The sequence below is a fragment of the Sorex fumeus genome, unplaced genomic scaffold (genome assembly GCF_029834395.1).
Source record: "Sorex fumeus unplaced genomic scaffold, SorFum_2.1 ptg000073l, whole genome shotgun sequence".
NCBI lineage: Eukaryota > Metazoa > Chordata > Mammalia > Eulipotyphla > Soricidae > Sorex > Sorex fumeus.
This window is the reverse complement of record NW_026606130.1, coordinates 7,562,675-7,589,238: the sequence shown is the minus strand read 5'-3', so window position 1 is coordinate 7,589,238 and position 26,564 is coordinate 7,562,675. Positions and strand designations below refer to the sequence as shown.

Genomic DNA, 26,564 nt, shown 5'->3' with positions numbered 1-26,564 from the left:
ACTAGAACTTGAAGAGCATGTAGGATCTGGATAGCAACAAAAAATAGTTTCAGATTGAGAGCACAGCATGAACAAAGGTCAGAAGGTGGCATGATCTGAACATTGGCAAGACTGCTTAAGTTATATCCCAGGCCTTAGTGAATCATGGCAGAAAATACATTATATTTATGTATATATATGTATATATTGGTATTGGAGGTCACACTCAGCGATGCACAAGAGTTGCTTCTGGCTCATGCACTCAGGAATTAGTCCTGGCGGTGCTTGGGGGACCATATGGTATGCTGGGAATCAAACCCAGGTCGGCCACATGCAAGGCAAATGCTCTACCCACTGTGCTACTGCTCCAGCCCCATGGCAGAAAATATTAGATAGACCAAATTGTTAAGGTTCATTCAAGCTAAGCACAGTAGATATATTTGGTAAGATAAATTTTACTACTGCAGGGTGACTTGGTAAAATTGAGTTTTAGGACGGTAACAGTGGTCCCCATGAGTAAGATATTTTAGAACTGGGTGAAGTATTAGAAAACAAAAACTGCCAGGAAGGGACCAGGGGTTTGAATGAATGACTATTTCCCCTCTCTCTTCCAATACCACACCAATGAATTACCTCAGCCTTAGATTTGGAATGAGCTAAAAACTGCTGGGGGCCTGCTATCCTACAAAATCATAGTCAATCTGATTATATTTTGTAGAGGATGAGTGAGAGCTCAGGTTCTGTCTGGATAGGGGCTGGGGGAGCAGGGGCTTATAATTTGTTTATGTTCTAGTTATACTGGGGGCTGGAGCAATAGCACAGCGGTAGGGCCTTTGCCTTGCACGCAGCCAACATGGCTAACCCGAGTTTGATTCCTCCGCTCCTCTCGGAGAGCCCGGCAAGCTATAGAGAGTATCTCGCCAGCACAGCAGAGCCTGGCAAACTTCCCGTGTCATACTCAATATGCCAAATACCAGTAACAATGATGGGTCTCATTCTCCTAATCCTGAAAGAGCATTGAAATGGCTCTTTTAAAATCTCAGGGCTGGGAAGAAGGAGAAGTTACGGTGCCTGCTCGAGGAAATCGACAAACAGGATGATTGTGATCGTGATCCCCATCCCATTTCCATACCGTATTCTCAAACCTTGGAGTTTGCAAGTTTGCATACTTTCAGTATTCACTTTCCCTTCCAGAAACACACTCTGTGTTTGAGTTGAATTATGATCTCATTCTTTTTTTTTGGGGGGGGGACACATTGCTGTGCTCAGGGATTACACCTGACTTTGCCCTCAGGAATCTCTCCTGGTGATGTTCAGGTGACCATATGGGATGCCTGGAATAGAACAGAGGTATACAAAGACAAACAAAGGTATACAAAGGCATACAAAGGCATACAAAGCAAGCACCCTACCTGCTGTACTATATCTCTGGCTCCTTTGATCTTATTCTTAAGGAAAACCAGGCTACAACTTCCATGGATAATTTTAACTCAATTCTATTTTATTGGGGGGGTTCCTAAGCAGTGATTAGGAAATTCGGCAACCACTCATTAGTGCTCCTTGGCAAATACAGACTGCTTGGACCCAAGAATACAACATGCAGGAATGGAGAGATAGTACAGTGGGCCATCCAGGGATTCAATCCCTAGAACCTCATTTGTTTCCTGAAGCACCGTAAGAAATGGTCTCTGAGTGCAGAGCCAGGAGTCAGCCCTAGGCACCATTGGCTGTACATTTCCCCCAAACAGAAACAAAAAGAATAAACGCTCAAGTCTTGCGGTGCAGGGACCATCAGATCCATATCAGGAACAGTCCACTGGTACTCAGGGGGGCTGGAAGAGTGCTCAGGGGCCATGTACTGAGAATCAAATCAAGATCCTGCACAGGCAAAGGGTTGGAGTGATAGCACAGTGGTAGGGCATTTGCCTTGCAAGCAGCCAACATGGCCGACCCAAGTTCGATTCCTCTGCCCCTCTCGGAGAGCCCGGCAAGCTACTGAGAGTATCTCACCCGCACGGCAAAGCCTGGCAAGCCACCCGTGACGTATTCAATATGCCAAACACAGTAACAACAAGTCTTAAAATGGAGATGTTACTGGACCCGCGCGAGCAAATCGATGAACAACGGGAGGACAGCCCAGGCAAAGCATGCATTATTTATTCCTGCGTTATTCCTCTAGGTCCCATTGTTAACTTTAGGGAATCATTCTATTTTCTGCAGCCTAAAGAACATGATAGCCTGATAAGAGGTTGTGAAGAGGGTGACAGAAGATGAAGAGATAGAGAACCAAAGGAGTAAAGAGAGTAAAGGAACATATCAGGGCTGCAAAGCACATAGAAAAGTTTAGATAATGGACTTGGAGGTTGGTCTGTAACTTGCCTTAGAATTCTTGCAGTGTTGATGTCAAACTGCCCCTGAGCCTGACGCATTCAAAGTCATCTCATAGTCACAGATGGAACTCAGGAACTGTGATCCTGAGGGTTGGAACCAAGCAATTCTGATCTCGTGACTGTGGGATTGGCAGTTTGAAATGAGACTGAATAGCAACTGACAGGTTGGGTGTCTATGTTACTAGGTGATGTGTGTGTGGGCTGCTAAAAAAGGAGGATGAGTAACAAGACATTTCGTCAGGGAACTAAAGAAAACTTTATCAGCTTCAGCTGCTCCCCCCCCCTCCTCATGTTCACTATAGAAGTGGCTAAGTAATGAAATAGGAGGATAATGTCCTCTCCTTTCCCATTTGTATTTCATGGCATGAAAATGTCAAAAAAAGTCTTCCCTGTAGTATTCTTTTCAGTAAACTTCCAGTACAAACAGTTTTAGCTTTTCAGAAGCACTCCTTTCCTATTCTGCCTGCCCCCCATTAAAACATCCTTCCATTTTTTCTTTTCCCCTGTCCTCTCACCCTCCTTCTCTTTCATGTCTTTCCACCTGTACCTCCCTCTAATTTTTCTTTCAGAGCTCCCATGTTGGCTATTGGGGAAGGAGCTAAAACGCGATCTAGTGCAGTTGATCTGGGGAAGGTGCGGGAGAATCATGGAGAGGGTGTAGAATCGGAGATCATTTTTCTGGGATAAGGAGAAAGAAGTTAACATGGAGGCACCCTCCTTTTCCCTCTGCTGCTTCTGTAGATCCTGAGTCCAAGGTCAAGTGTGAATGTGGGAGAACCCTTCAGAGAGGGACCAAGGAAGCAGAAAACCCTTGGGAAATTACCTGAGGGGATCGAACACATGTACTCTTCACTCTGCTACCTCTGTGTAGGAGTCCCACTATAATGGCCTAATAAACCCTGCTTATCCAGGCGTGCATGATGATCTCTTTGGTGTTTCTGCCTTCTTTTGGAAGATAATTCAACTTCCAAGTACCCTCATTTCTCCATTAGTGGCACATTCTCCCCGTAGCCCTTGACCATGTGGCACAATCATCCTTCCTCTGCAAATCATTAAACTTTCCCCGGGGTCACCTGTATGTTCATAATGATCACCCACTCAGGAGCTGTGTATAGGGTCTGAGGAGGTAAACCTTTTAGTGGTGTGGCTGTTAAGAGAAAAAGAGTGTTCTGGGACATCAAGCCTAAGGCATGGAGGGACCTCAGACAGCCAATAAGGATGCATGACAAAGGCCCACAGAGGCAAGATCTTGGCCAGGAAAACATGGAAAGAACCAGTCTGTAAATCCTAACTCAGGTACTGGCTGGGCTACAGGGATAGGGAGATACACTAGTATGAAATGGAGCACTGGGTGGATTCTCTAGGTAATCAATCTCCTTGATGGGGAAGTTTGGGAGTGTGTATGAGGGAAAGAATTCACAGACTGTTATAAAAGGGACATATAGCTATCACTAATCTACTTCATAGCAGAGAAGATATGGATCATTACCAGCTTCATGTATGACATCTTCCACATCTGCCAGGTAAGCTCATCACCAGAGGGTCACATGGTACATATTTGCTTCATTCCTTGTCCAACTCACCTGGGAATTCTGCTCAAAATAATCTGCTGTTAAATGTTTGGAAACTGAACCAGAACAGCACTCTAAATGGCCGCTCCCGAGCTCTTTTGGTTCTAAGACTATCTAGTACTGGTGTAGTATAATAGCACAAATTTTATCTTCAGCCAACTACTGGAATTAATTGTCTCAGATCACCTATTTGGAAGACCAAATAATGAGTGTTCTCCTCTACCTCCACTCTCTTGGTCGATTCATCACAGTAGGGTTGCACCACTGAAAATCATCTGCAGATAATGATGAGAAAGAAAAACTTCCCCAAATGACCAAACCCTGGGAAGTTTGCTGTATATTTTCTGTCCTCAATTAAACTAACTTTAACACAAAGTCCAGGAGGTACTGAATCCTTAAGTTATTTGCTTTATGAGGTCTTCCTTAATCAAACTGGTATTGGACCTGTCTTAGAATGGGAAGTCAATTATTTTGTCACCACTTTTTAGAAACCAAATTTTTAGACTCGATTTTGACTCTTCTGACTACTAACATTTGAAAGGCTAGTTTCATTTTTATATATTATCACCTTTTCTCTAAATATTTTATTCCGGTTCACCTACAGTTATGTGTCACAATTATCCAGGAGGGTTTTTTAAATTAATTCCTATGATAGTGGCTGTTTATATCATAAATTGGGGCTAGATCATGTTTTATTTATAAAAGGGATTGAGGGAAACAAGTTGTTAAGTCTATGAGAGGAGAGACAAGTATGTTATTATCTAAGTCTCTATTAAATATTTCAACTCTTATCACATTCCTCTTGGAAACTTCAATTCTTTCAAGGAGACCAACATGTGGATAGATGTTCAAGCAGATGGAGGCAGACATGTTCAACCATGTCATGTTGGTGGGTCACAAAAAGAATCCGAACAACAAAATATAGAACTCCTGGAATATCTACAGTTCAATCTCTGATAGACTGTGCTATTTACTTGAGAGGATTACGCATGTGAAAGATTAGAAAAGTCATGGATTAAAGAGTTCCTAGGCATCTTGACACCTCAGAAAGTTTCATGAACTCTGGGACAGAAGTCTTACCACTATGTGGTCCCTTACATTGCTTCTCACTTTACCTGGATAATTCTCTGCAAGAGGGTGAAAGACAATCCAGAGAACTCAACAGAATGCGTACTGAAACCAATGCCAAAATCATTTAGCAAAAAAAAAAAATGCAAAATCCATTTCTTCTTATGTAACAACTATTGCTTCCCTCAATACTGTTGTTTTTGGGACACACCTGGCTGTACTCAAGGATTATTCCTGGTGGTACTCAGGGGACCACATCAGTGCTAGAGATAGAACTGGGGTCATCTGCATGCAAGGCAAGAGCCTTAACACCTGTACTATCTCTCCAATTCTAAACTGAACTTTTTTTCTTTTAGGGGTCACACACACCAGTGCTCTGGGATCACTACTGACTGGGTTTGACGAACTATAAAGTGTCACCAGGGATTAAACCTGGTTCAGCTTTGTCCCCATCTGCTGTACTGTCTCTCTGACCCTACATTGTACTCTTATCTCTACCTACTTGCCACTAACAAGCTGGTGCAAATTCAGGAGACCCACATGGTCTCCAAGAACACATGAGAAGAAACTCCTCAAGAGTAGTCCCCAAGGAACACTGGGTATGATTCCCAAAACAACGGTGCTTTACCTTATTAATGGAAAGGGCGTATGGTTGATTTCCCCTTCATGTAATATGAAGATTTAGTAAGCTGGCAATACTTTTTCTTTTCTACATTACCACCTAAATTTACAACTAATACATTTGTGGCTTGTCATTTCTCCCAAAAAATTTCAGCTCTACATAAGGAAAAGGATCTTCCTCCCCATCTTTGCTGGGATAGGGAGTGCACATGTAAAGGCAAACTTCCTTTGCTTATTCAATGGCCAGGTGAATCTGTTTGATTGATTAGTAAAGTAAAGGCCCTCCCGTTGATCATCGATTTGCTCGAGCAGGCCCAGTAATGTCTCCATTGGAGACTTTGTTGTTACTGTGTTTGGCATATCGAATACGTCACGGGGAGCTTCCCAGGCTCTGCCATGCGGGCGAGATACTCTCGGTAGCTTGCCGGGCTCTCCGAGTGGGGCGGAGGAATCGAGCTCGGGTCGGCCATGTTGGCTGCGTGCAAAGCAAACGCCCTACCGCTGTGCTATCGCTCCAGCCCTGTTTGATTGATTAAAAGAGAAGAAAGGAACTAACTTTGGCCCAATGTACTTACTTTAAGTGAAAAGTATCCTAAGATGATAATTATCCTTTTTTATAGCCTGGAAGTTTCCCTTGGAGTTAAAATTTAACTCTAGTCATCTTTCCCTTAACACTTCCAGTGTGAGATATTCAACTGGGGCCCACCAGTGTCAGGCATAAAGTCACTACTCCTGATGATTGCAAAAATAGTCTCTACTAATTTGATTAACCATTTATGTTTCTCAAAAGGAGAGAAAGAAAAAAGTGCCTGCCATAGAGGCAGATTGGGGGTGGGGTTTTGGGGGATGGTGGGAGGGAAATGGGGGACACTGGTGGTGGGAAATGTACACTGGTGGAGGGATGGATGTTGATAATTGTATGATAGAAACCCAATCGTGAACAGCTTTGTAATGGTCTATCTTACAGATATTCAATCAAAAATTCAAAACAACAACAAAAAAAATCACACAAAAAACCCAGACAGTGAATGTTAGCAGTTTTGCAGAATGGCAACATGAAATTTTCACCCTGTCACTGTCCTCCCGTTGTTCATCGATTTTCTCGAGCAGGCCCAGTAACATCTCCAGTGTGAGACTTTGTTGTTACTGTGTTTGGCATATCAAATACATCACGCGTAGCTTGCCAGGCTTTGCCAAGCGGGCAAGATACTTTCGGTAGCTTGCCAGGCTCTCCAAGAGGGGCGGAGGAATCGAACTCGGGTCGGCCAACTGGCTACATGCAAGGGAAACGCCCTACCCCCTCTGCTATCACACAGCTATCCACAGGAAAAAAAAAAACAAACCAAACAAACAACACCATTTGTGCTTCTATTAGTCTTTCTTCCTAATCATCAAACTTAGAGTTTACTCACTTGGCTACTTATTAAACTCTTCCAATTCCTGAATTTAGGAATAACTACCACCTCCACCCACACCCCAAACTGCTAGCATAATTTTTTTCTTATTGCATCTCACAATAAGATACTGGGTGGAAAGATCTTGTGTAGCCCAGAAATTCTACCTTATCATGTCTGACTGCTAGAGACACCTTTAGGGGATAACTCTCCCAGAGCCAAGACACCCAAAGACTTAGCAATTCATCCTTTACTGCTTTCTTATCTACAACCTCAATAAACGACTATTTTACCTCAATCTATTTTGTTATGTTTTCATACTATACTTAAACTTTCACAATGCAATTGCATCATGCTGGTGCCCCAATAAGTGTCTCAAAAATGAGTGTCTCAAAAATGAGATTCAATTTAGTTGCGTTCTTAAGTTTGTATCACACCTTATGTCCTCACAAGGACTTTTTTATACAATATTTTTCATAAACTTAAATGAGTTCTTTTAAAACCTGCTCAACACAGGGAATGTTACCTCAACATCCAGAAGACTAAGAAAACATGATCTAATTCACTTTGGAAGTACACTTGAAGAAGCCTCCAGTTTCTTCTTCCAATAGTCACAGGGGGCAGCAAAGAGTAGTATAGAAATGAAACATTTTCCAGGAAGCATTAAAACTAGCTATATTATAGGTCAGACTGATAGTACAGCGGGTAGAGTGTTTGCCTTTTGTGCAGGTGATCCAGGTTCAATTTTGGAAACACAGATGGTCATCTGACCCCCATCAGAAATGATACCTGAACAGAGTCAAGAGTAAGACCTGAGCACCACTGGATGTGCCCCAAACCCCCCAAAACAAGAAATAGCTAAATTAATTCTACTTTTAGCTCTGCTCACAAGAGACAGTGGTAACTAACAATGTCACCGAGCCTCTAGAAAAGGTACCTAAGGAGAACCAGAGAGAACCAGAATTTCCTCGTTGAAATGTATTACTACAACAGAGAACTAGGTTTTCTGTATTTGGAGTCATTTGCCTTACTCGAAAATTCAGAAGTCCAGAGACCTCAGGCAAATAAAACAACTCTCCAGGTGAAGAGCTTGGAAATATATTTAAGCTTTCAAGAATTCTTTCATTTTTAAATGAAAATAGTTTTATTTAGAGAAATATGGAGAGAGAGAAATGTTCAAGAGAAAACACAGGCTTCATTAAAGGGGAGATGAGAGTTCACATCTCAGGTTGAAAAGCATAAATCTCCAAGACAGAATGCACCTTTCCAGAATTGTTTCAAGGCAAACTCAGGATTTCAATTATGAGTGCATTTACCCTATATCTCAGAAAACTTCAAATCTTGGGGCTGGAGTGTTACTACAGCGGACAGGACACTTGCCTTGGATGCAGTCGACCCTGGTTTAATCCTTGGGACCGCACATGGTTCCCCAAGCCTCGTCAAGAGTGATATCTGAGTACAAAGCCAGGAGTGTCCTGAGCACAGCCAGGTAGTCCAAAAACCAAAAAGAAAACGAAATCTTCAAATTTGAATGGGAAATTTGAACATGCTAATAGAAATGGAATGTCTTTGCCTGGATCCTCAGACAATGGATTAGAAACTAAGGAATTAAAACATGGCAAGTTATCTGGAAGTGGAGAGAGATGATGAAGCTGGAAGTCAGTACTATTCAACGTATAATTCCTACAATTTTTAAGTTCGGAACTACTATTTCTTACTGCTGCCCCTCAAAAGAAATGCATCTTAGTCTCACCTTTACAGTTTTTATTCCAGATCAAATAATCTATAAAAGAAAAGACAGAACTACAATACTGCCCCTTTCATGAAAATGTTCAATACTCAGGGTGGTAGGCCCTACTTCCTCTAATATACCTCTCCTATTGCCATTCTCCCATTATACTGTGGCTATGGTTTCTTAGCTTCAGCATTGCTCTGAGCAGATATAGCTATGAAGATCTGGTGTTTCTGTTACTTTCAGTGGCTCCTTTCTTTGAGCTGCTGTGTTCCTTCCAGTTTGATGAGGAATAGCCTCTTTGGACCAGGATGGAATTATTAATGAGACCATTTATTTTTGTCTCAATAGCCATTTTACACCCAATCAATGTCATGCAAAAGTCACAATGTTTTCTCAGCATTGGGTTTTACTTTTGGAAGAATAGGAGCAAGGGGAGGGGGAATAGGGTCCCACAGGTTCTCCCAAGCGTGTAAGACTAATAGTATAAAGATGGGAAAAGATGACGAAGCATGGGATGAAAAAACAGTACAGTGGGTAAGGCATCTACTTTGCATGCAACCAACCCAGGTTTGATTCCTGGCACCATTTATGGTCTCCTGAGCTCCACCAGGAGTGATCCCTGAGTTCAGAGCCAGGAGTAAGCCCTGAGCACAGTTAGGAATGGCCCCCAAAGCCCAAAAGAAATAAAGAAAAAAAGATGACTAGGCAGATTTGATGGCAGGTCCCAAAACTTTTTAAAAATCTGATTTCTATATTCTATCAAAAACAGAGATATCTGTGTAATTGCCTAGGACATGGTAAGTGTCAGTTGCCTTTTCTAGTAGAGTTCTTCACAGGCTGGGCTATACTTACAAATCATCATCTTTCTACTTCCTCTTGCAAAAATTAAGCTCACCTAGAAATCCAGGAGGGGAGTCATAGAGACTAGTACAGTAGGTAGGGTGCGTGCCTTGCACCCAGCCAACCGAGGTTCAATTCCTGGCACTCCCCATGGTTCCCCAAGCCTCAACCAGAGTGGTTCCTGAGCAGAGAGCCAGAAGTAAGACCTATGCACAGCTGGGTGTGGCCCCCCCACAACAAAAGCAAGCAAACCAGAATGGGGGGAGGCTGCAAAAGAGTACAGGAGTTAAGGCACTTGTCTTGCAAATGGCCACTCTGGCTGACCCTGAGTTGATTGATCCCTAGGACCACATAAAGGTAGCAAAGAATCAGATATATCCCCTAAACATGGCCAGGTATGGTTCCCCCCAATGAAATGAAACTAGGGAATAAAAAGTGCAGTATAGTTAAGATAATGAAATTATTTAGTTATCTCAGTATAGGGCTTCACTGTCCCCCAACCTCCGCACTCAGCTATGTCAGAGAGAAGCTGAGAGTAGTTTCCTGAGTGGGTTCCCCAGGGTCAAGCTAGCTTGCTCTAGAAGATTCCATGTGGAAGGCTGAAGGTTGCAATGCTAGTGCACAGTCCTTTCTTTTTGGCGATGATAATCTGGAGGGGAGAAGAAAAGGAAAGGGAAAGAAAGCATGTTATTTTCAAGCCTGAGTTCCAAATACCCCATTCTCAACTTGTGAGGTGTCTACCAATCAGTATTTGAAGTCTTCCTACCTAGGGTTCCATCCAGGTAAGTAATAAATAATAATAATATACTTACTGTAGGGAAAGAAGCGAACACGCATGCTGATTTCACGGGCTGTCTTCAGGATATCAACAGCCTGTAAAAAACATAGCAGCCTGTACAAATGAAGAGATATGATCCAGGAAAAATTATAATAATGGAAAGTAGTTTGTCACTGCAGCCTTCTAGGCTACTAATAGCAGCTTCCTTCTAATTCACTTCCTCAGGAAAGAGTCATTATCAAGTTAGAGATAAAGCTAATCCTGCCCAATCTGTTTCACCTGGGATTGCTACTTCCTTCACCATAGTCCAAGCGCTGTGCTCACCTTGCTGTGCTCAATATCTTGGAAATCCACATCATTCACAGCTAGAACTTGGTCCCCTTCTTGAAGTCCTGCTCGATGTGCATCAGAGTCAGGAATCACCTATTGGTAGGGAAAGAATATATATAACTGATGAGGGATCATTTCTAAGACAGCAAAGTGCTATTCAAATGTAAAGGGTATGTGGGGGGGGGGATGAGGGAGGGAGGGAGGAGGGGGAGAGAGAATGCAAGTGCATGAAGAGATAAATGGCTTGCCAGGTGGAAAGCTTTATACAGTAAAGGGTGCCCATTATGCTTTACTGAGAGTCTAAGGAAACATCCTTCTCCTAGGCCTTATGATATAGGAGTCCAGCAACTCAATAACAACAAAAGGAAGCAGCTATCCATTTTACCTATGATGTACACACACCTTGGAGATGAAGATGCCAAGCTGAGAGGCCTTTCCTCCTCGTATGTTAAATCCCAACTATAAGACAAGAACATCGAAAGGTGTCTCAGTACAGAGAAGAAACACAAGAATACCTAGTATCTAGCAGCATCACTGTATGATAGATTAGCTTATATATTCCTCAAAGAGAAATTAGCAATTGTGCAAGAAGCATTTCAGTTTTTATGCCTATAAAATGAAAAGTTTCGGGGCTGGAGCGATAGCACAGCGGGTAGAGTGTTTGCCTTGCACATGGCCGACCCGTGTTTGATTCCCAGCATCCCATATGGTCCCCTGAGCATCGCCAGGAGTAATTCCTGAGTGCAGAGCCAGGAGTAATCCCTCTGCATCACCAAGTGTGACCCAAAAAGCCAAAAAAAAGAGAATAGTTTCCTTCCTATCCTAATTGCTTCCCAATTCATCTCCCCAACCAACTATGGTCAACTTATGGCTTGGTGTGCAAATATAAATACACAACAACATTAATAACACCAACAACAATATATATATATATAGCTTATAATAATACACAACTGGTGCCAAAAAGATGGATGAAAGGACTCATGTGTATACTTTTCATGTGAGAACCCTGGGTTCAATCCCCACCACCACGAGAAGCAGCAACACTAGAGCACCAAGCCAGGAGTAGTCCGCAGTACTACCAGGTGTGGGCCCCAAAAAGAAAGACAATTTTTCCACAAACACACCTGAGCTCCAGGAGGTTTCTTCAGTGTGACGATTCGGGGCAGAAACTGAGTCAGTTCATTGTTATAGTCTGGATGGTATATCCTCTGCAAGAAATATTTCACTATTAAAGATTTTACATCTAACTCCATCTGAAAAACAAGTAGATTACTCTGAATGCATTGACTGTGTTTATGTACAACAGATAACACTGTTCAGAAAGGTAAATTAAGGAAGCACTAACAGCCCAAAGCACTATATTTCTTTATGAGAACAAAATAGAAAGTGGGGCTCTGAATTTCCAGAATTCTTTGGGGTAAATAGACTCTGGCCAGAGAATTCCTTAAAAAGCTTCTAATGGCCCCCTGTTGCTCAGAACATAACTTCTGGCTCCCCTGCTAACAAGCGCCGAGATTCACAGTCCAATAAGCTTTCTAAACCTGCAATTCTACCTTCTGTATATCAACTCACGGCCACAGGGGGGAAAAAAACTCTATTTCTGGGTACAGGCTTCCTACCTCATGAGGAGGAATCCATGCTGGGGGGTTCTCATAAGCAGGCAGGAAAACCACTGGGTAATCATCATAAGGAATCCGGCCGTCCATCTCTGACACGGTCCTGAAATGGAAAGACTGATCAATAAAGAAAACAGTAGTTCAAAAGCAAAAACAGCCCAGAAGTTTTACAAAGAGCTCCAATCCATCCCAAGGCTGTCTGTCTGGGGGTCCAGTCCGCTTCCAGATTTGCGGATGAGAAAGAAGTTAGAGAAACTTTGCTTAACACCTGGATACCAAACAACATTTTAGGTATTCTATAGATTATCTGTTCTCTCAAGACAATTCTGCAAAACAGAAAATACTGTCTTCCTTCTAGAGAAAAGGAAATCAGGACCGCTTCTAAAACTATCTACTTTCGAAGTCCAAGGGAGTGCTGGTTCCAACTTCTCACACTGATAAAACTCTTCACAGGTATGAAACTGGAACGCCGGGCAAGGCACCGCCCATGGTCTCGGGGTGAAGAGTAATGGTGGAACACCCCAGCGCCACCCTTCACTATCAGTCTCCGCCTAGAACTCTGCCCGGGTCCAGTGCACAAGAAGCGGTAAACGTCTAATCTCACCCGCCAGCAGGCCTCCTCGACCTCCCGGGCCGCTCGCCTCCAATTCTGGCTGGAACCGGAACCGGATGTTCCGATAAGTCGGCCAGGGGCGGGGTCAGGGCGCGATGAACTGGCCCGCCCTTTCCCAGCGCTCCTTCCTGTGCGCGCAGACGCGAGCAGTTCCGTCTGCGGGGTTCCTGCGCGCCTATTGGCCGGCGCCTCTAGGGCTGATTTGAAACTTGGCGGTTAAAGCTCTGGCTGGGACTGGGGAGACGGAAGAACAGAAAAGGGCTTCTTAGCTCGGTGAGTTAAGGAGTAATACCTTAGCTTGGGATCCACCTTTCCCCGGGACTCTGGGCCTTTGGTTCTTTATCGTCGACTTCTGAGGAGTTTCCTTTCCGGTTCAGTGGCCACTTCGCTCTCTTCAGTGTGGGGCTGACGGGCGCTCTGCTGTGGCCAAGTGAAGGGGAGTGACTCCTGCGCGTGCGATTCGCTGGGAGAAGCTGCTACCGCTGAATTCCAAAACCCGCCACCGTTCAGAAGGGCCGGAGCCGAGAGGGAACGCCTTCCCACCTCTGCTATCTACCGTCTTTAAACAGCAAGTCTCTTCCCTTCCCCTCTCGCCAACCCGCTCCCCGCGGCCACAACCCCCCCCCCCCCCCAGCCTGGGAGTGCCGAAGCACGATCATGAAGGAAGACGTGAAGGGAATTCCTGTAAGAGTAGCACTGCGATGTCGTCCTCTTGTCCCCAAAGAGATTAGCGAAGGCTGCCAGATGTGCCTTTCCTTCGTACCCGGGGAACCTCAGGTGCGTACAGAGACCTGGGCCTGCCCTGCACTGCTGGGACCTTAAAGTCTCGAGGGGCGTGGTCTGTTCTTTTTTGGTCTTATTTCTTGTTCCTTGTCTTTTCAGGTCATTGTTGGTGCTGACAAATCCTTTACCTACGATTTTGTGTTTGACCCCTCTGCTGAACAGGAAGAAGTCTTCAATACAGCAGTAGCGCCACTCATAAAAGGCATATTTAGAGGTAAATGTTTTAATTCTTAAATCTATTCCAGAGCGTATACTCTGGGGAAGGAGGGGTGCTGTGCTTCAGTGCTTCAACTACAGGAATGCGTGAAGCAGCCTAGGATCTAAACGGTTACAGCCTAAGATTTAACCCAGTATTATTTGCTGAAGATTGGTTTATACTGCATGTGTTTTCTGTGGACCTGCTTATATTGGACCTGAGTACGTTTTTGTTGTTAGACTCTAAACTCTTTGATGGGGCCGCTGCTGATCATCTTACTTGAGATACCGGGACTGAAAAGCTTGCTGAAAAGTTAAGAGATACATCATATAGCTTCAGGGATCTGGAAGAGTTCAGAATCCAGGAGCAAGAGTGGAAGTAGATGACTGCACAACAATTTTAAATACAAAACATTTCAGATGTGGATGTCAAAGAAAAATGTTTTAAAGTTAAAAATATGAAACAGAAGCAGTCCTGTTGATTCACACACTACTTTCATGTAAATTGTATGAAAATCAACCTGTATGAAAAGGGCTGACAGAGAGCTAGAGTGAATTTCACAGCATAGGGAAGCTTTAAGACAACTCTTGAATGGTGTGCAGACTAATTCTTGGTTAACTTTCAAGGCCCTAAATACTGTGCTCATTTCATAATCTTTATTATACAACATAGTGCTTTTAATTTTTTGAAGACCAGGTGATTCTGAAGAAAGTAGCACCTGAGAGGCATCTAATTATTATTTAGTTCAATAATAATCTAATTATTATTTACATCGATTTCTTTGCCCCTCTCGGAGAGACCGGCAAGCTGCCAAGAGTATCTCGCCCACATGGCAAAGCCTGGCAAGCTACCCGTGACGTATTTGATATGCCAAACACAGTAACAACAAGTCTCAAAATGGAGACATTACTGGGCCCGCTCAAGCAAATAGATGAACAATGGGAGACAGTGACAGTACAGAATTATACAGTATACTAGTACAGTCTATTAAAATTATTCACATCTCAGGGGAAATGAGCCTTTTTTTCAGGGGCAGGTGTTGAGTTTGGATCACATCCAAAGGTACTCTCGAGCTACTCCTGGCTCTGTGCTCAGCGCTCTCTCCTGATAATGCTGAGGAACTCTATGCAGTATCCATAAGCACCTCACCGCTGTATTTCTTCTCTATTTCTTTGTTAAACATTTTGTTACAATTTTTTCTTTTGGGGGAACAACACCCTGCAGTGTTCAGGGCTTACTCCTAGCTCTACACTCCGGAATTACTCCTGGCATTGCTTAGGAGACTATATGGGATGCAAGGGATGAAATCCAAGTTGGCTATGTGCAAGGCAAATACCCTACCCACTGAAATATTGCTCCATCCCCTTGTCAAAATTTTAAGAAACTTAGAGAAATGATACAAGAAAAGCACAAAGAAATTTTTTCTTGAACCATTTGAGTTGTTGACCTGATTTCCCACTATAATTTAGTGTATATTTCCTACAAACAAGGACTTTGTCCTACACACTACACACAATAAACACAATATAACCACCAAAATCATAGAATTAGTATTACTATATTACTACTTCCTATAACCCATTCAAGTTTTACCAGTTGTTTTAATGTCCTCTAGAGGAAAAGGATCAAGTTCATAGTCACAGGTTGTGTTTCATTGTACTGCCATTTGTAGTCATATTCATTCTAACATGCAGGCCTCTTGGTTTTGGGGTTTTTTTTTTTTTGGTGGTGAAGGAAGCACACTTGGTACTTCCAGTTAGGAATTACTCTTAGCAGGGCTCAAGGGACCATGTTAGGTTCTGGCTTTGGAATGGACTTGGCTGTGTATAAGGCAAGAACCCTTCCTGCTGCACTATCACTTCTTCCCCAGGCCTTTTTCTTTTTAATTTTTAATGAGCAGCACACTTTTTAAGATCACAGGCCAGTTATTTTCTAGAGTGTTTCTCAATTTTGGTTTGCTAATATTTATCACTAAATTTAGGTTGTAATATCTTCAACAGAAATGTCACAGAAGCAGTGCTCTGTTCTCATTGAATCCTGTCATGCTACAAATAATTCTGATTTGTTCCATTACTGCTGATGTTCATATCTTTTTTAATAACCATTGCTCAATTCCTTTAAGGTTTTTCCAAAACAATATGGTTTCCAGAACCAGAGTCATCTAGTAATCTTTCCCAGAATATACTTTCACAGCATATTAGCAGCACTGTAGTTCTACTTTCATATTCTTAAATTGAAAAACTATGCGAGTTAAATTATACTGTTTAGAGGAAAAATAAAGTAGTAAGGATTCTAATGTATATGCTTTTGGTCAGCGCTGCCCTTGATTGCAAAGACAAAGCTAGTATTTTTCAGTCAGCTCAAATACTACCTCTTGTAATCTGAATTCCTAATACTACAGAGCCTTGAGTATTTCATAGAAAATACAGGAACTTGTTTTATACTCTTTTTGTTAGGTAAATACATCTGTGATTTTGATGAAGGTGATGGAATATTATAGTCTTGCTCCATATTTATACCAAGTGATAATACTAGCAGTCTGTTACAGTGAAAACTTCTGTATAATATCTTATTTTTCAGAACACCAGGGTCTTAATTTAAATAAAGATGTTCTTTCAGGACTTAAAGGTTTTCATATATTAAAAAATTGTTTCAAAAATGTCACTGTCACTGTCCTCCCGTTGTTCATTGATTTGCTCAAGTGGGCCCAGTAACATTGTGAGACTTGTTACTGTGTTTGGCATATTGAATACGTCACGGGTAGCTTGCCAGGCTTTGCCAGGCAGGCGAGATACTCTCGCTAGCTTGTCAGTCTCTCCGAGAGGGGTAGAGGAATTGAACTCGGGTTGGCCATGTTGGCTGCATGCAAAGCGAACTCCCTACCCGCTGTACTATCGCTCCAGCCCGTTTCAAAAAATGTAATGATGTTTTTCCTTCAAAGTCCAAACTTATCTTGATAAACTCGAGGTAATAGTGTGGATTTTGTTACAAGAGAAAGCTTGTCTTGTATGCCTTTATGTTTTCCTTTTTTTTTTTTTTTTTTTTTTTTTTTTTTTTTTTTTTTTTGCTTTTTGGGTTAAACCTGGCAATGCATAGGAGTTACTCCTGACTCTGCTCTCCAGCCCCCTGTTTTCCCTTTGTTATTGTTCCTTGGTGTCTAGGGATTACACCCTCAGTCATGGTACACCAGAGGTTACACACACTTGACTACAGTGATCGTACACGTGGTTATGGTGCTCTCACATACCTTGTTGGAGTGGGGGTGGGGTGTTCTGGCTACACTTGTTATGATACCAGACATTTCACTGGCAGTAGTCACATTGACCACACAGTAGTGCTGGGGTTTCACACACTGATTTCGGTCCATGGCAGGGATTCAACTCATGGCCTCAAATATGCAAAGTAGATGGTCTTAAGTACTGGGCCCCATAGTATTCCTTTAGTATGTGTTTACCATCAGTCCAACAAGGAACAGATTTCTCGAGGTCATATTTTTTCCACCTTGAAGTAAGTTTGCATTTATACCTCCTTCTTTATGTCCATGTTTATACTTCGTGGTAGCTATTATTAATGGGCTGTGGACATAGCTTAGAGGTCTGAAGTATTTGCAGGAATACTGTGTTTGATCCCTGCTATTGTATGATTTCCCAAGATCCAGTTGGCCCAAAACACATGAAAAACTCATGAAAATAAGATTTTCTTATTAAATATAGAAATGATTGATAATATTTTGGTCTTTTCCTATATTACTTATGCCTAACAATTATTTTTAACAGTTTTGTTTCTGTTAACTATATACAAATGTTTTTTTGTAGATTCTTTATAATATCTGAAAGCAAAGGTCATTTATCAATTGAATTATAGTTGATAATATTTCTATGGGCTGGAGCGATAGCACAGCGGGTAGGGAGATCTTACTGGGCCTCCTCAAGCAAATTGATGAACAACAGGAGGACAGTGACAGTGAATATTTCTATGAGGAGCCTGATAATGTAGTTAAGATATCTGATAATTCAGATGGGCAGTGAAAGGATTCACTGCCCAAAGCAATTTTGTTGCCTTGTGAAATTAATCTATTGATTAAATTTATACTGGGATCCCTGTTATTTATGCAGGTTTAAGACTTTCATTTAATTCACGTGATTTAGGATTACTCAAATAGGGGATAAAGTAAAATTACAAAGCCCTAAAGCTTTGAAGGGCTATTAGGAGGACATATGTTCTGGGGTTAGTTTTTTTCTTCTTTGCTTATTGAAGTGGTATAAAGTCATGGCACCCATAAAACTTACCTGTTTGTGCTATTCCCTGAGACTGAATTTTGTTACAAATAATTGCTGAAGGAAATGGAGTATATTGATTCCATGAATATGTTTAAGCACTACTATGCTTGTAACTTCTGTTTTGCCAGGATACAATGCTACTGTCCTTGCTTATGGACAAACCGGCTCTGGAAAAACTTATTCAATGGGAGGTACATACACTGCAGAACAAGAGAATGAACCAACAGTTGGTGTTATTCCTCGGGTAATACAACTACTCTTCAAAGAAATTGATAAAAGGAATGACTTTGAATTTTCCCTGAAAGTATCATACTTAGAGGTAAATTTTAAATCTTTAATTATTATTGTTTTTATTCATTTATAGCTTTTTGGGTCACACCCGGCGATGTATAGGGCTTACTTTTGGCTCTGCACTCAGGAATTACTCCTGACAGTGCTCAGGGGACCATATGGGATGCTGGGAATTGAACCCAGGTCAGCTGTGTGCAAGACAAACACCCTCCCCGCTGTGCTATTGCTCCAGCCTTAATCTTAATTATTCTGAATTCAAGTTTATCTTTGGGTAGAAATCTAAGTCAGGTTTTTCTTAGCTGAGCTCACATTAGTAAGTTGCATTCGTAGAAAACTGCATTATAACAAATTGATAGTGAAAATTTACTGGCTCTGTTATACTGAGCATCCACTCTGTCCTTTCTTTGCCATCAGGTAATCTATTAAATCTGATTGTTAGTGGAGTTAACAAGAATGTACGAAAATGATGATAGGAGTTCTTTAAGTCCAGTTTGGTCTCTATTACAGATATTCTTCAGTTTGCAATTTTTTTATTTCCCCTAATTGTTTTGAGGCTTATGTTTTGAGGCTAATAGGTTCTTGAACTATAGTGGTGAATAAAATTTTTATTTTTTAAAATTTATTAAAGCATCATGATTTACAAAGTTATTCATAGTTGAATTTTTACATAAAATGTTCCAGTACCAGTCCCACTACCAGTGTCAACTTCCCTTCACCAATGTTTTCAGGTTCCCTCCCCTTCCCCGACCCCTAGCCTGCCATTTTCACAGGCATTTTTTTTGTAATTGATTTACTGTGAGGTACAATAAGAAAGCTTTCATGTTTGAGCCTCTATCATACAATCATCAAACACCCATCCCTTCACCAGTGCACATTTTCCACCACCAAAGTCCCCAGTAACAACCTCCTACCCCAATTCCATACCTACCTCTGCCTGTGTGGCAGACAATTTGGACAATACTCTCTCTCTCTCTCTCTCTCTACTTTGGTTACCTTCGATTTTTGTGTCCAGTTCCACCACCATTCATACCTGCTGAAAGTGTAATGCTAGACAATGCACTCTAGGAATTCTAAAATTTTAATAATTAGGGTCTGGAGAGATCGCTGCAGCAAGCTTCTCAGGTCCGAGTTTCGTTTGTGTGTCCCTGGATCATGGCCGTGTGTGAGCTCAAGTAGATGGTGGCTGGGTGTGGGCGTATTCTCAGAGTACCATCGGGGCAGGGGCAAGGAGAAGGATCGACTCCTCCCATGTCCCGTAAGTCCTGGCGTTTCCTGCCACCACCACCATACCCAGAGCTTTTCGCTGAGTTCTAGAAGACGGTGGCCACCGGGGTTCCTAGATGGTACCTGCCCCCATATGGAGTGGCCCTGCTAAAAAGGCCTATTGCAGAGCCATCTCTGCAGCAAGTTGCTTGGGTCCGAGATTCATTTGTGTGTCTCTGACAGACACCATTTTAAGTTTGGTTGTTAAAGTTTGGGTGTCATGATTTCATTATTGTTGACTCTGTGGTTTGGATATATCTCTGTCATTCCTTAACACCACTGATGTACCTGAATCTCTTCCCCCTTCCCCCTGTTGCTTCACAACTGTCTCTCCACCCCACCCCCAAGTTGATTTATTTCCTTCTCTTCCATATTCCCTAGGGATAAGGGTAATGTAGGCATTCTCTCTTTAAACCATTGCATTTCCTCATCCAGTTATTCTAAATATCATGTATTAGTGGTATCATCCTGTGTTTATTCTTTTTTCTGGCTTACTTCATTTAATGTGTCTTCCAGTTCCATCCATGATGCAGTGAACTAAATGATTTCATTATTACTTACATCTACCTAGTATCCCATTATGTACATATACCACATTTTCTTGATCCACTTATCTGTTGCAATGAATAAGGTTGTGTATACATCTTTTGGAACGAATGTTTTTCTGTCCTGGGGATAGATAACCCAAAGTGGAATGGTTGGGTCATATGGCATCTCAATTCTAAATTCATTGAGTATACTTCATACTGTTTTCTGTAAGGCTTGAACCAGACAATATTCCCACCAGCAGTGGATGAGAGTTCCTTTTTTCAGAACATCCCTGCCAACATAGATTGCTTCCAGTATTTTTGATATGTGCCATTATCACTGGTGTAAGATGCTATCTCATTGTTGTTGTCATTTGGATTTCCATAATAATAAATAATGATGAGCATTTTATGTGCCTGTTGACAGTCTGTTGGTCTTCTTCAGAGAAGTATCTGTTCATTTCCTCCACATTTTTGGATGAGGTTTTTAGATTTTTTTCCAAGATGTTTTTATTGAATCACTGTGAGATAAACTCTTTCAAAGTTGTTCATTATTAGGTTTCAGTCATACAGTGTTCCAACACCCATCCCTCCACCAATGTACATTTCCCAACATTGTTCCCAGTTTCCCTCTCATCACCACCATCACCCCCACCCCACTCCTAGCCTTCCTCTATGGCAGGCACCTCTTTCTCTCTCTCTGTCTCTCTCTTTCTCTCTCCTTTTGGGGATTCTGGCTTGTGATATTTGATTTCTGGTCACACCTGGACATGCTCAGAGGTTATTCCTGGCTCTGCACTCAGGAATTACTCCTGGCTATGCTTGGGGGACCATATGGGATTCTGGGGATCAAACCTGGGTCAGCTGCTTACAAAGCAAATGCCCTACCCTTTGTAGTATTGCTCCAGCCCCATTTTTAGATTTTTTGGTTGATCTTTGTGAGTACTTTATATAAACCTTTTATCTGATGTGTTGAGAACAGATATTTTCTACCATTCAGTTAGCTGTCATTGAGTTTTGGCCTGTGATTCTTTTGCTATGCAGAAACCTTTTAGCTCTATATAGTCCCATTTGTTTAGTTTTGATTCTATACCCTTTGTCAATGGCATCATATCATTGAAGACTCCTTTGAGGTCTAGGTCTTATAGCATTCTGCCTATATTTTCCTTGGTGTATTTTTATATAGGGCTGGAGTGATAGCATAGTGGTAGGGTATTTGCCTTACATGCAGCTGGCCTGGCTGAGCCGGGTTCAATTCCTCCGCCCCTCTCGGAGAGCCTGGCAAGCTACCGAGAGTATCTCGCCCTTACAGCAAAGCCTGGGAAGCTACCCCCCGTGATGTATTCAATATGCCAAACACAAGTAACAACAAGTCTCACAATGGAGATGTTACTGGGCCCCCTCGAGCAAATCGATGAACCACAGGAGGACAGTGACAGTATTTTAATTCTGGTCTTAATTCATGGTCTTTCCACTTTGAGTTTGCTTTTGGAAAAGGTTGGCCATTGTGAGATAATGACTTTAATTTCTTAAAGAATTGGTTATCCAATTCTTTCAATACCATTTGTTGAGGAAACTGTCTTTATTGCATTTTATGCTATCAGCTCCTTTGTCAAAAATTACCTGAACATATATATGGCTGGGTTGTCCTGGATATTCTATTCTGACCCATTGTCCAGAGAGTCTGTCCACACAGAACCATGATGAAAACCAAATATTTTTAAAACTCCTCCCATGCTGGAGTTTTATTCTGCTGGAGTATACCAGTATGCATTTAGATTAACTAGATATATTTAATCTCATGATACCAAAAATACAGTTGGCAAACTGTGGTTTCTGGGAAATTAGCAGGTTGGTTCCATGGCAGTGATAACCGTGTCTTATCTTTAAGGGAAAACAATTTAAGCATTTAATGATCAGCTTTGAAAATTTCACACTGAAGTTGAGACTTCCTATGTTCCTAAGTCTAGGAGGTGTAGAATTGAAGGAGGGAAATTAAACATGAAGATTAGTTTTAGGGGAGGTATGCCCGGATCATTTAGGGTGAAACTTATCCATTGTATTCTGGATGTGCTGACTTCTGAAACTTCCTCAAATGTAAGATTCTTGATGCATAATGTCTGGCAGTAGGGGATTTTGTATATGTTCTCTTTAGAAAAAAATATTAGCCTTCACCATTATCTTGCAGTTTAGACTAAGGCAATCTAATATAAAGATAGCTTGAGACCATGTTATATTAAATAATAGCAATAGCAATAATAAATAGGCTTACTAAATACTCTTCCAAGTACTTAAAGTACTGGTTGTTGGTTTTCCCTTTTGCTTCTTACTTCCACCTTCTACTAAAAGCCTCTTAACATGTTAACAAAATTAATGAAGAGTATTGCTGTTGTGCCACCATCAGAATAAATGAATTGAGGAATTTTTAACTGTGTTGCTATTCCTAAGATGCTCTTATCTTAAGAGAGCAATCACAATTTTTGTTATAAGTAATGCTTGATTTTATTTTTGAAGTATCAAATGATTATGTGCAGGGTGAAAGTCTTCTTAATATAAGAATAATATGTGTTTAGTGTAAACAGTTTTTTTTAAATGCAGAAAGTCAAAAATTTAAAACCCTCCTATGATCCGTTACTTGGAAATTACCAATGTTAATATCTTGCTTTTACCACTTTATTTTTGACAATACCAGATTTACAATGAAGAAATCTTGGATCTTCTATGTTCATCTCGTGAGAAAGCCTCTCAGATAAATATACGGGAGGATCCTAAGGAAGGCATAAAGGTATGTTTGTCTTTCATTTGATGTTATTAAAGATAATGTTGCGCTTTAGTAGACTTCACATCCTTATTTGCTGGTATGGTTTTAAATAACTCTGAACATCTTACATTTTGTAAGCTCCTAATTTTCCTTGTTATTGCAGAATTCCTAGATGAGAGCTCTTTTTTTAGGTTTTGGGGCCATACCCAATGGTGCTGCGGGGCTTATTCCTGGCTATGCTCAGGGATTAGTCCTGAAAATGCACAGGGCACCACATGTTTCCCTGGCCCCACCAGGAGCGAGTCCTGGACACAGGCCCAAACCCTACCCCCCACCCCCAATTATTAACCAGTATAGAAAAAAAATTCATATATCCAGACCTTAAGAATAGGTTACTTATTTGAGAGACTGCTGTCATATGGTACATACAAGATGAGGATCTGGAACTGGAACTGAATCTGAGGCAAGGGTTGGAGTTTCATTAATATGTGATTGAGCCAAATCCAGAAGACAGTATCAAAAATAGACAGAACATGAATCTAGCATCAGTCTGAGTCTTCAGGAAAGGTAGAATCCAAGATTCAAAGTGAATGAGAGTGGGTAGTACAGGCTTTGGGGAAACTTAGTAAAATAACATCTTGACCATTTATATCTTTTCCCTGTGCAGAACAAAAAAGAAAGTTAAATGTTTAGTGTGAGGTGCTTGAGGGGCATATTGATACATGTGCACCTGAATATTATTATTCTTTCTGAGTTTTAATTCCCTAACCAGGCACAAAAACAAGGATAGAAGGATCAGACCTGTTTTAAAAATGAAATAGCCTTGAAATATGGAAAGAGAATTTGTATAGTGGGGATCAGGAACCTGGGTAAAATTCATGATGTCACTAGAAATGCCCTTGGAATTAGTTCTTTTTTAAAAAAAATTGGGGTTGGGGCCGAAGTGATAGTAAAGCAGGTAGGGCATTTACCTTGAAGTTGGCCAACCTGGGGCCAATACTCAGCATCCATATGGTACCCACCCTGAGTCCGCCAGGTATGGTCCAAAAACAAATTGTGTACCTGAGCACAGAGCTAGGAATAAATCCTGAGCACCGCCAAGTGTGGCTCCAAAACAAAAGAATATTGGGGGGCAGTCACACTAGCTGCTTGGGGGCTATTATCAGGTCATAGCTCAGGAGTCACTCCTGATGGTGCCAGAGACCATGCATTGCTAGGGATCCATCCAAGGCCTTCAACTTGTAAATTACACTTTAAATTATCTCTCTGGCTCTTTGAGCCAGTTTGTAGCCTAATTCTAAGATTTTTTGTATACTCCATGCCAAGTCAGGAATCAAATTTCAAGCATTATTTGAGGTGAAAATTTCAATCTGAAGAAGTTTGAGTTCCTGGCTTAAATTCTGGTGAGTAGGATAATTTTGGTCAGGTAGGGTAGATGGAATATAAGTATAAAAATAATGAAGGCTCTTCTGTGGTTTTGTTGTTTTGGGGGGCTATACCCAGCAGTGCTCAAGACTTACTCCTTGTTCTGCTCTCAGGGATCACTCTTGGCAGTGCTCTGGGAGCCATATGGGATCATGGGGTTTGAACCTGGGTTTGCTGCATGCAAGGCAATTGCCTTGCCTGCTGTACTATCTCTCTAGACCCAGGTTATTCTTCTATTAAGGAATTGCTCAAGCAGTAAAGCAAAAAAAATATACTTCTCTGAGTAATAAAACTAAACCATTTTATCTGGATAATAGGATGTGGGTTGGGAAGCAACAGAACAAGATTATACAGCCAGAATATATCCTGTTTAATACTTTTGAGTGAAGGATTGCTATGGGTATTTTTTTTCATATTTTCTGCAATGAATAATATCTTTTTAATTCATTAATGTTCTTCCTAATAGTGAAGCCAGAGTTAAAGGGGAAAAAGGCAACTTTTTGCTTGATGTTTAACAAGCACATCCTTTGTAGTTTAATTTTTGTTCCCTGCTGCACCTAAAGGCACTACTTTCTTAAGATCAGAGTAACAACTTCCCTTGTGAGAATTCATGTCCTGTCATGGATAAGTAAGTGGATAATTAAGACAAAGTGGATTAGAAGATATGGCACTAAACCACAACACCCAATAAGAGAGAGAGAACAAAAGGGAATGCCCTGCCGCAGAGGCAGGGTGGGATGGGGGGATGGGGAGTGGTAGGGATACTGGGATCCGTGGTGGTGGGAAATGGGCACTGGTGGGGGGATGGGTATTTGATCATTGTATAATTGAAACCCAAGCACGAAATTTTGTAAGTCTACAACTGTACCTCATGGTGTCTCACTAATAAAAATTAAAAAAAATTGAATACCAGTCATGACACTAGAGACACTAAAAAAGAAGAAGATATGCCACTACCCTAGATGTAATCACTGATCATTCACACAAGACTTGTTTCTGAGCTAGTGAGGGTTATCTCAGTGAGCTTTAGTGGAGAGGGCTTCCTACACCTTGGTTCCTGATAAAAATGGTCAGTGTCCATCAAAGCCCCTCTCCTTGCAATTATGCTTCCTTCTTAATCATGATCAGACCCAATTATTGATCTAAGGCAGTGGTCTACAACTTCCATTGCGTGGACTAATGCCGGTCAGCACAAATTTCCTGCCAGTGTGTGAAAAAGCTATTTCTGCAGTGGTGGAGTACTGCTGATACTCTAGGGATGGGTGCAGTATAGTAATACAGAGTTCCCAAACATTACTATTAATAGCATTGTAAATTATTGGGTCTTGATTTTCATTGGCTTCAGCCATCCTCATCATATTCATATTCCTTCATCATTTTGTTATCCTTTTATTGAGGATCTAGTCTAGAAGAGCACTGTGCATCAAGTGGATTACTTGTTTACCATTAAAGGGTATGCTAAAGAATACAGATAAACACTCAGGTCAAAATTTTGCATAGGTCAAGATATGCAGAGAGAACAAGAGCACAAAGCTTCCATGCCCTATCCTGGAACACCCACTGTCCTCAAATAATTTTTTTTCAAGTTTTTACCTTATGTGTATATGTCTCAACTCTGTCAGCTCCTGGAGGTTAGTCAGTCTTAAAATTTCTTTGTATCATTATCTAGTACAGGGCTTACTAGTTTGGTGACATTTTAGGAGGTAGGATTTTAGGAAGATTGAACAGAAATGGGCTGGAGCGATAGCACAGTGGGTAGGGCGTTTGCTTTGCAAGCAGCCAACATGGCCGACCCGAATTCTACTCCTCCGCCCCTCTCATAGAGCCCGGCAAGCTACCGAGAGAATCTTGCCCACAGGGCAAAGCCTGGCAAGCTACCCGTGACATATTCAATATGCCAGACACAGTAACAAGTCTCAAAATGGAGACGTTACTGGGCCCGCTCAAGCAAATCGATGAACAACGGGAGGACAGTGTTTCAGTTTTCAGGGAACAGAAATGGGTTGAAAAGAAAAGGAATACAAAGATTATTCTTTATCTGTCTCTTTCTGACTAACTTCACTCAGTGTAATACTTTCCAGACTCATTCACATAACTGCA

The 26,564-nt window shown here is 41.5% G+C and overlaps 2 protein-coding genes across 4 annotated transcripts in view; one reads left to right on the top strand and one right to left on the bottom strand.

The window, feature by feature from the left end:
- Positions 1-8,735: 8,735 nt before the first annotated feature.
- PDZD11 (PDZ domain containing 11) lies at positions 8,736-12,988 on the bottom strand. 3 transcript variants are annotated; one of them, XM_056130133.1, is made up of 7 exons: positions 12,930-12,988; positions 12,329-12,428; positions 11,834-11,917; positions 11,109-11,165; positions 10,701-10,799; positions 10,411-10,471; positions 8,736-10,247 (listed from the first exon to the last, which is right to left on the bottom strand). In XM_056130133.1, exons 2-7 carry the CDS (start codon positions 12,413-12,415, stop codon positions 10,213-10,215), a joined length of 423 nt encoding a protein of 140 aa, XP_055986108.1. In that variant the 5' UTR covers positions 12,416-12,428; positions 12,930-12,988; the 3' UTR covers positions 8,736-10,212. The 3 variants fall into 3 exon arrangements, with proteins under 3 accessions (XP_055986108.1, XP_055986110.1, XP_055986109.1); XM_056130135.1 differs by lacking the exon at positions 12,930-12,988 and adding an exon at positions 12,759-12,829; XM_056130134.1 differs by lacking the exon at positions 12,930-12,988 and adding an exon at positions 12,721-12,785.
- A 607-nt stretch (positions 12,989-13,595) lies between these two features.
- The window catches only part of KIF4A (kinesin family member 4A), a 206,205-nt gene continuing 193,236 nt past the window's right edge, over positions 13,596-26,564 (top strand). Inside the window, exons 1-4 of the mRNA XM_056130107.1 lie at positions 13,596-13,715; positions 13,821-13,935; positions 18,326-18,516; positions 22,971-23,063. Of these exons, the coding sequence (XP_055986082.1) occupies positions 13,596-13,715; positions 13,821-13,935; positions 18,326-18,516; positions 22,971-23,063 (519 nt within the window). The remainder of the gene's footprint in view (positions 13,716-13,820; positions 13,936-18,325; positions 18,517-22,970; positions 23,064-26,564) is intronic.

What these genes read in the sequence shown, in the direction of transcription:
- PDZD11 (XM_056130133.1), bottom strand. Translation starts at nt 12,415, where the DNA reads ATGGACGGCCGGATTCCTTATGATGATTACCCAGTGGTTTTCCTGCCT. An exon ending in CATGGATTCCTCCTCATGAG is followed by an intron (nt 11,918 to 12,328) that starts GTAGGAAGCCTG and finishes TATTTCTTGCAG; the next exon opens with AGGATATACCATCCAGACTA. An exon ending in TGTTCGCTTCTTTCCCTACA is followed by an intron (nt 10,248 to 10,410) that starts GTAAGTATATTA and finishes TCTCCCCTCCAG; the next exon opens with ATTATCATCGCCAAAAAGAA.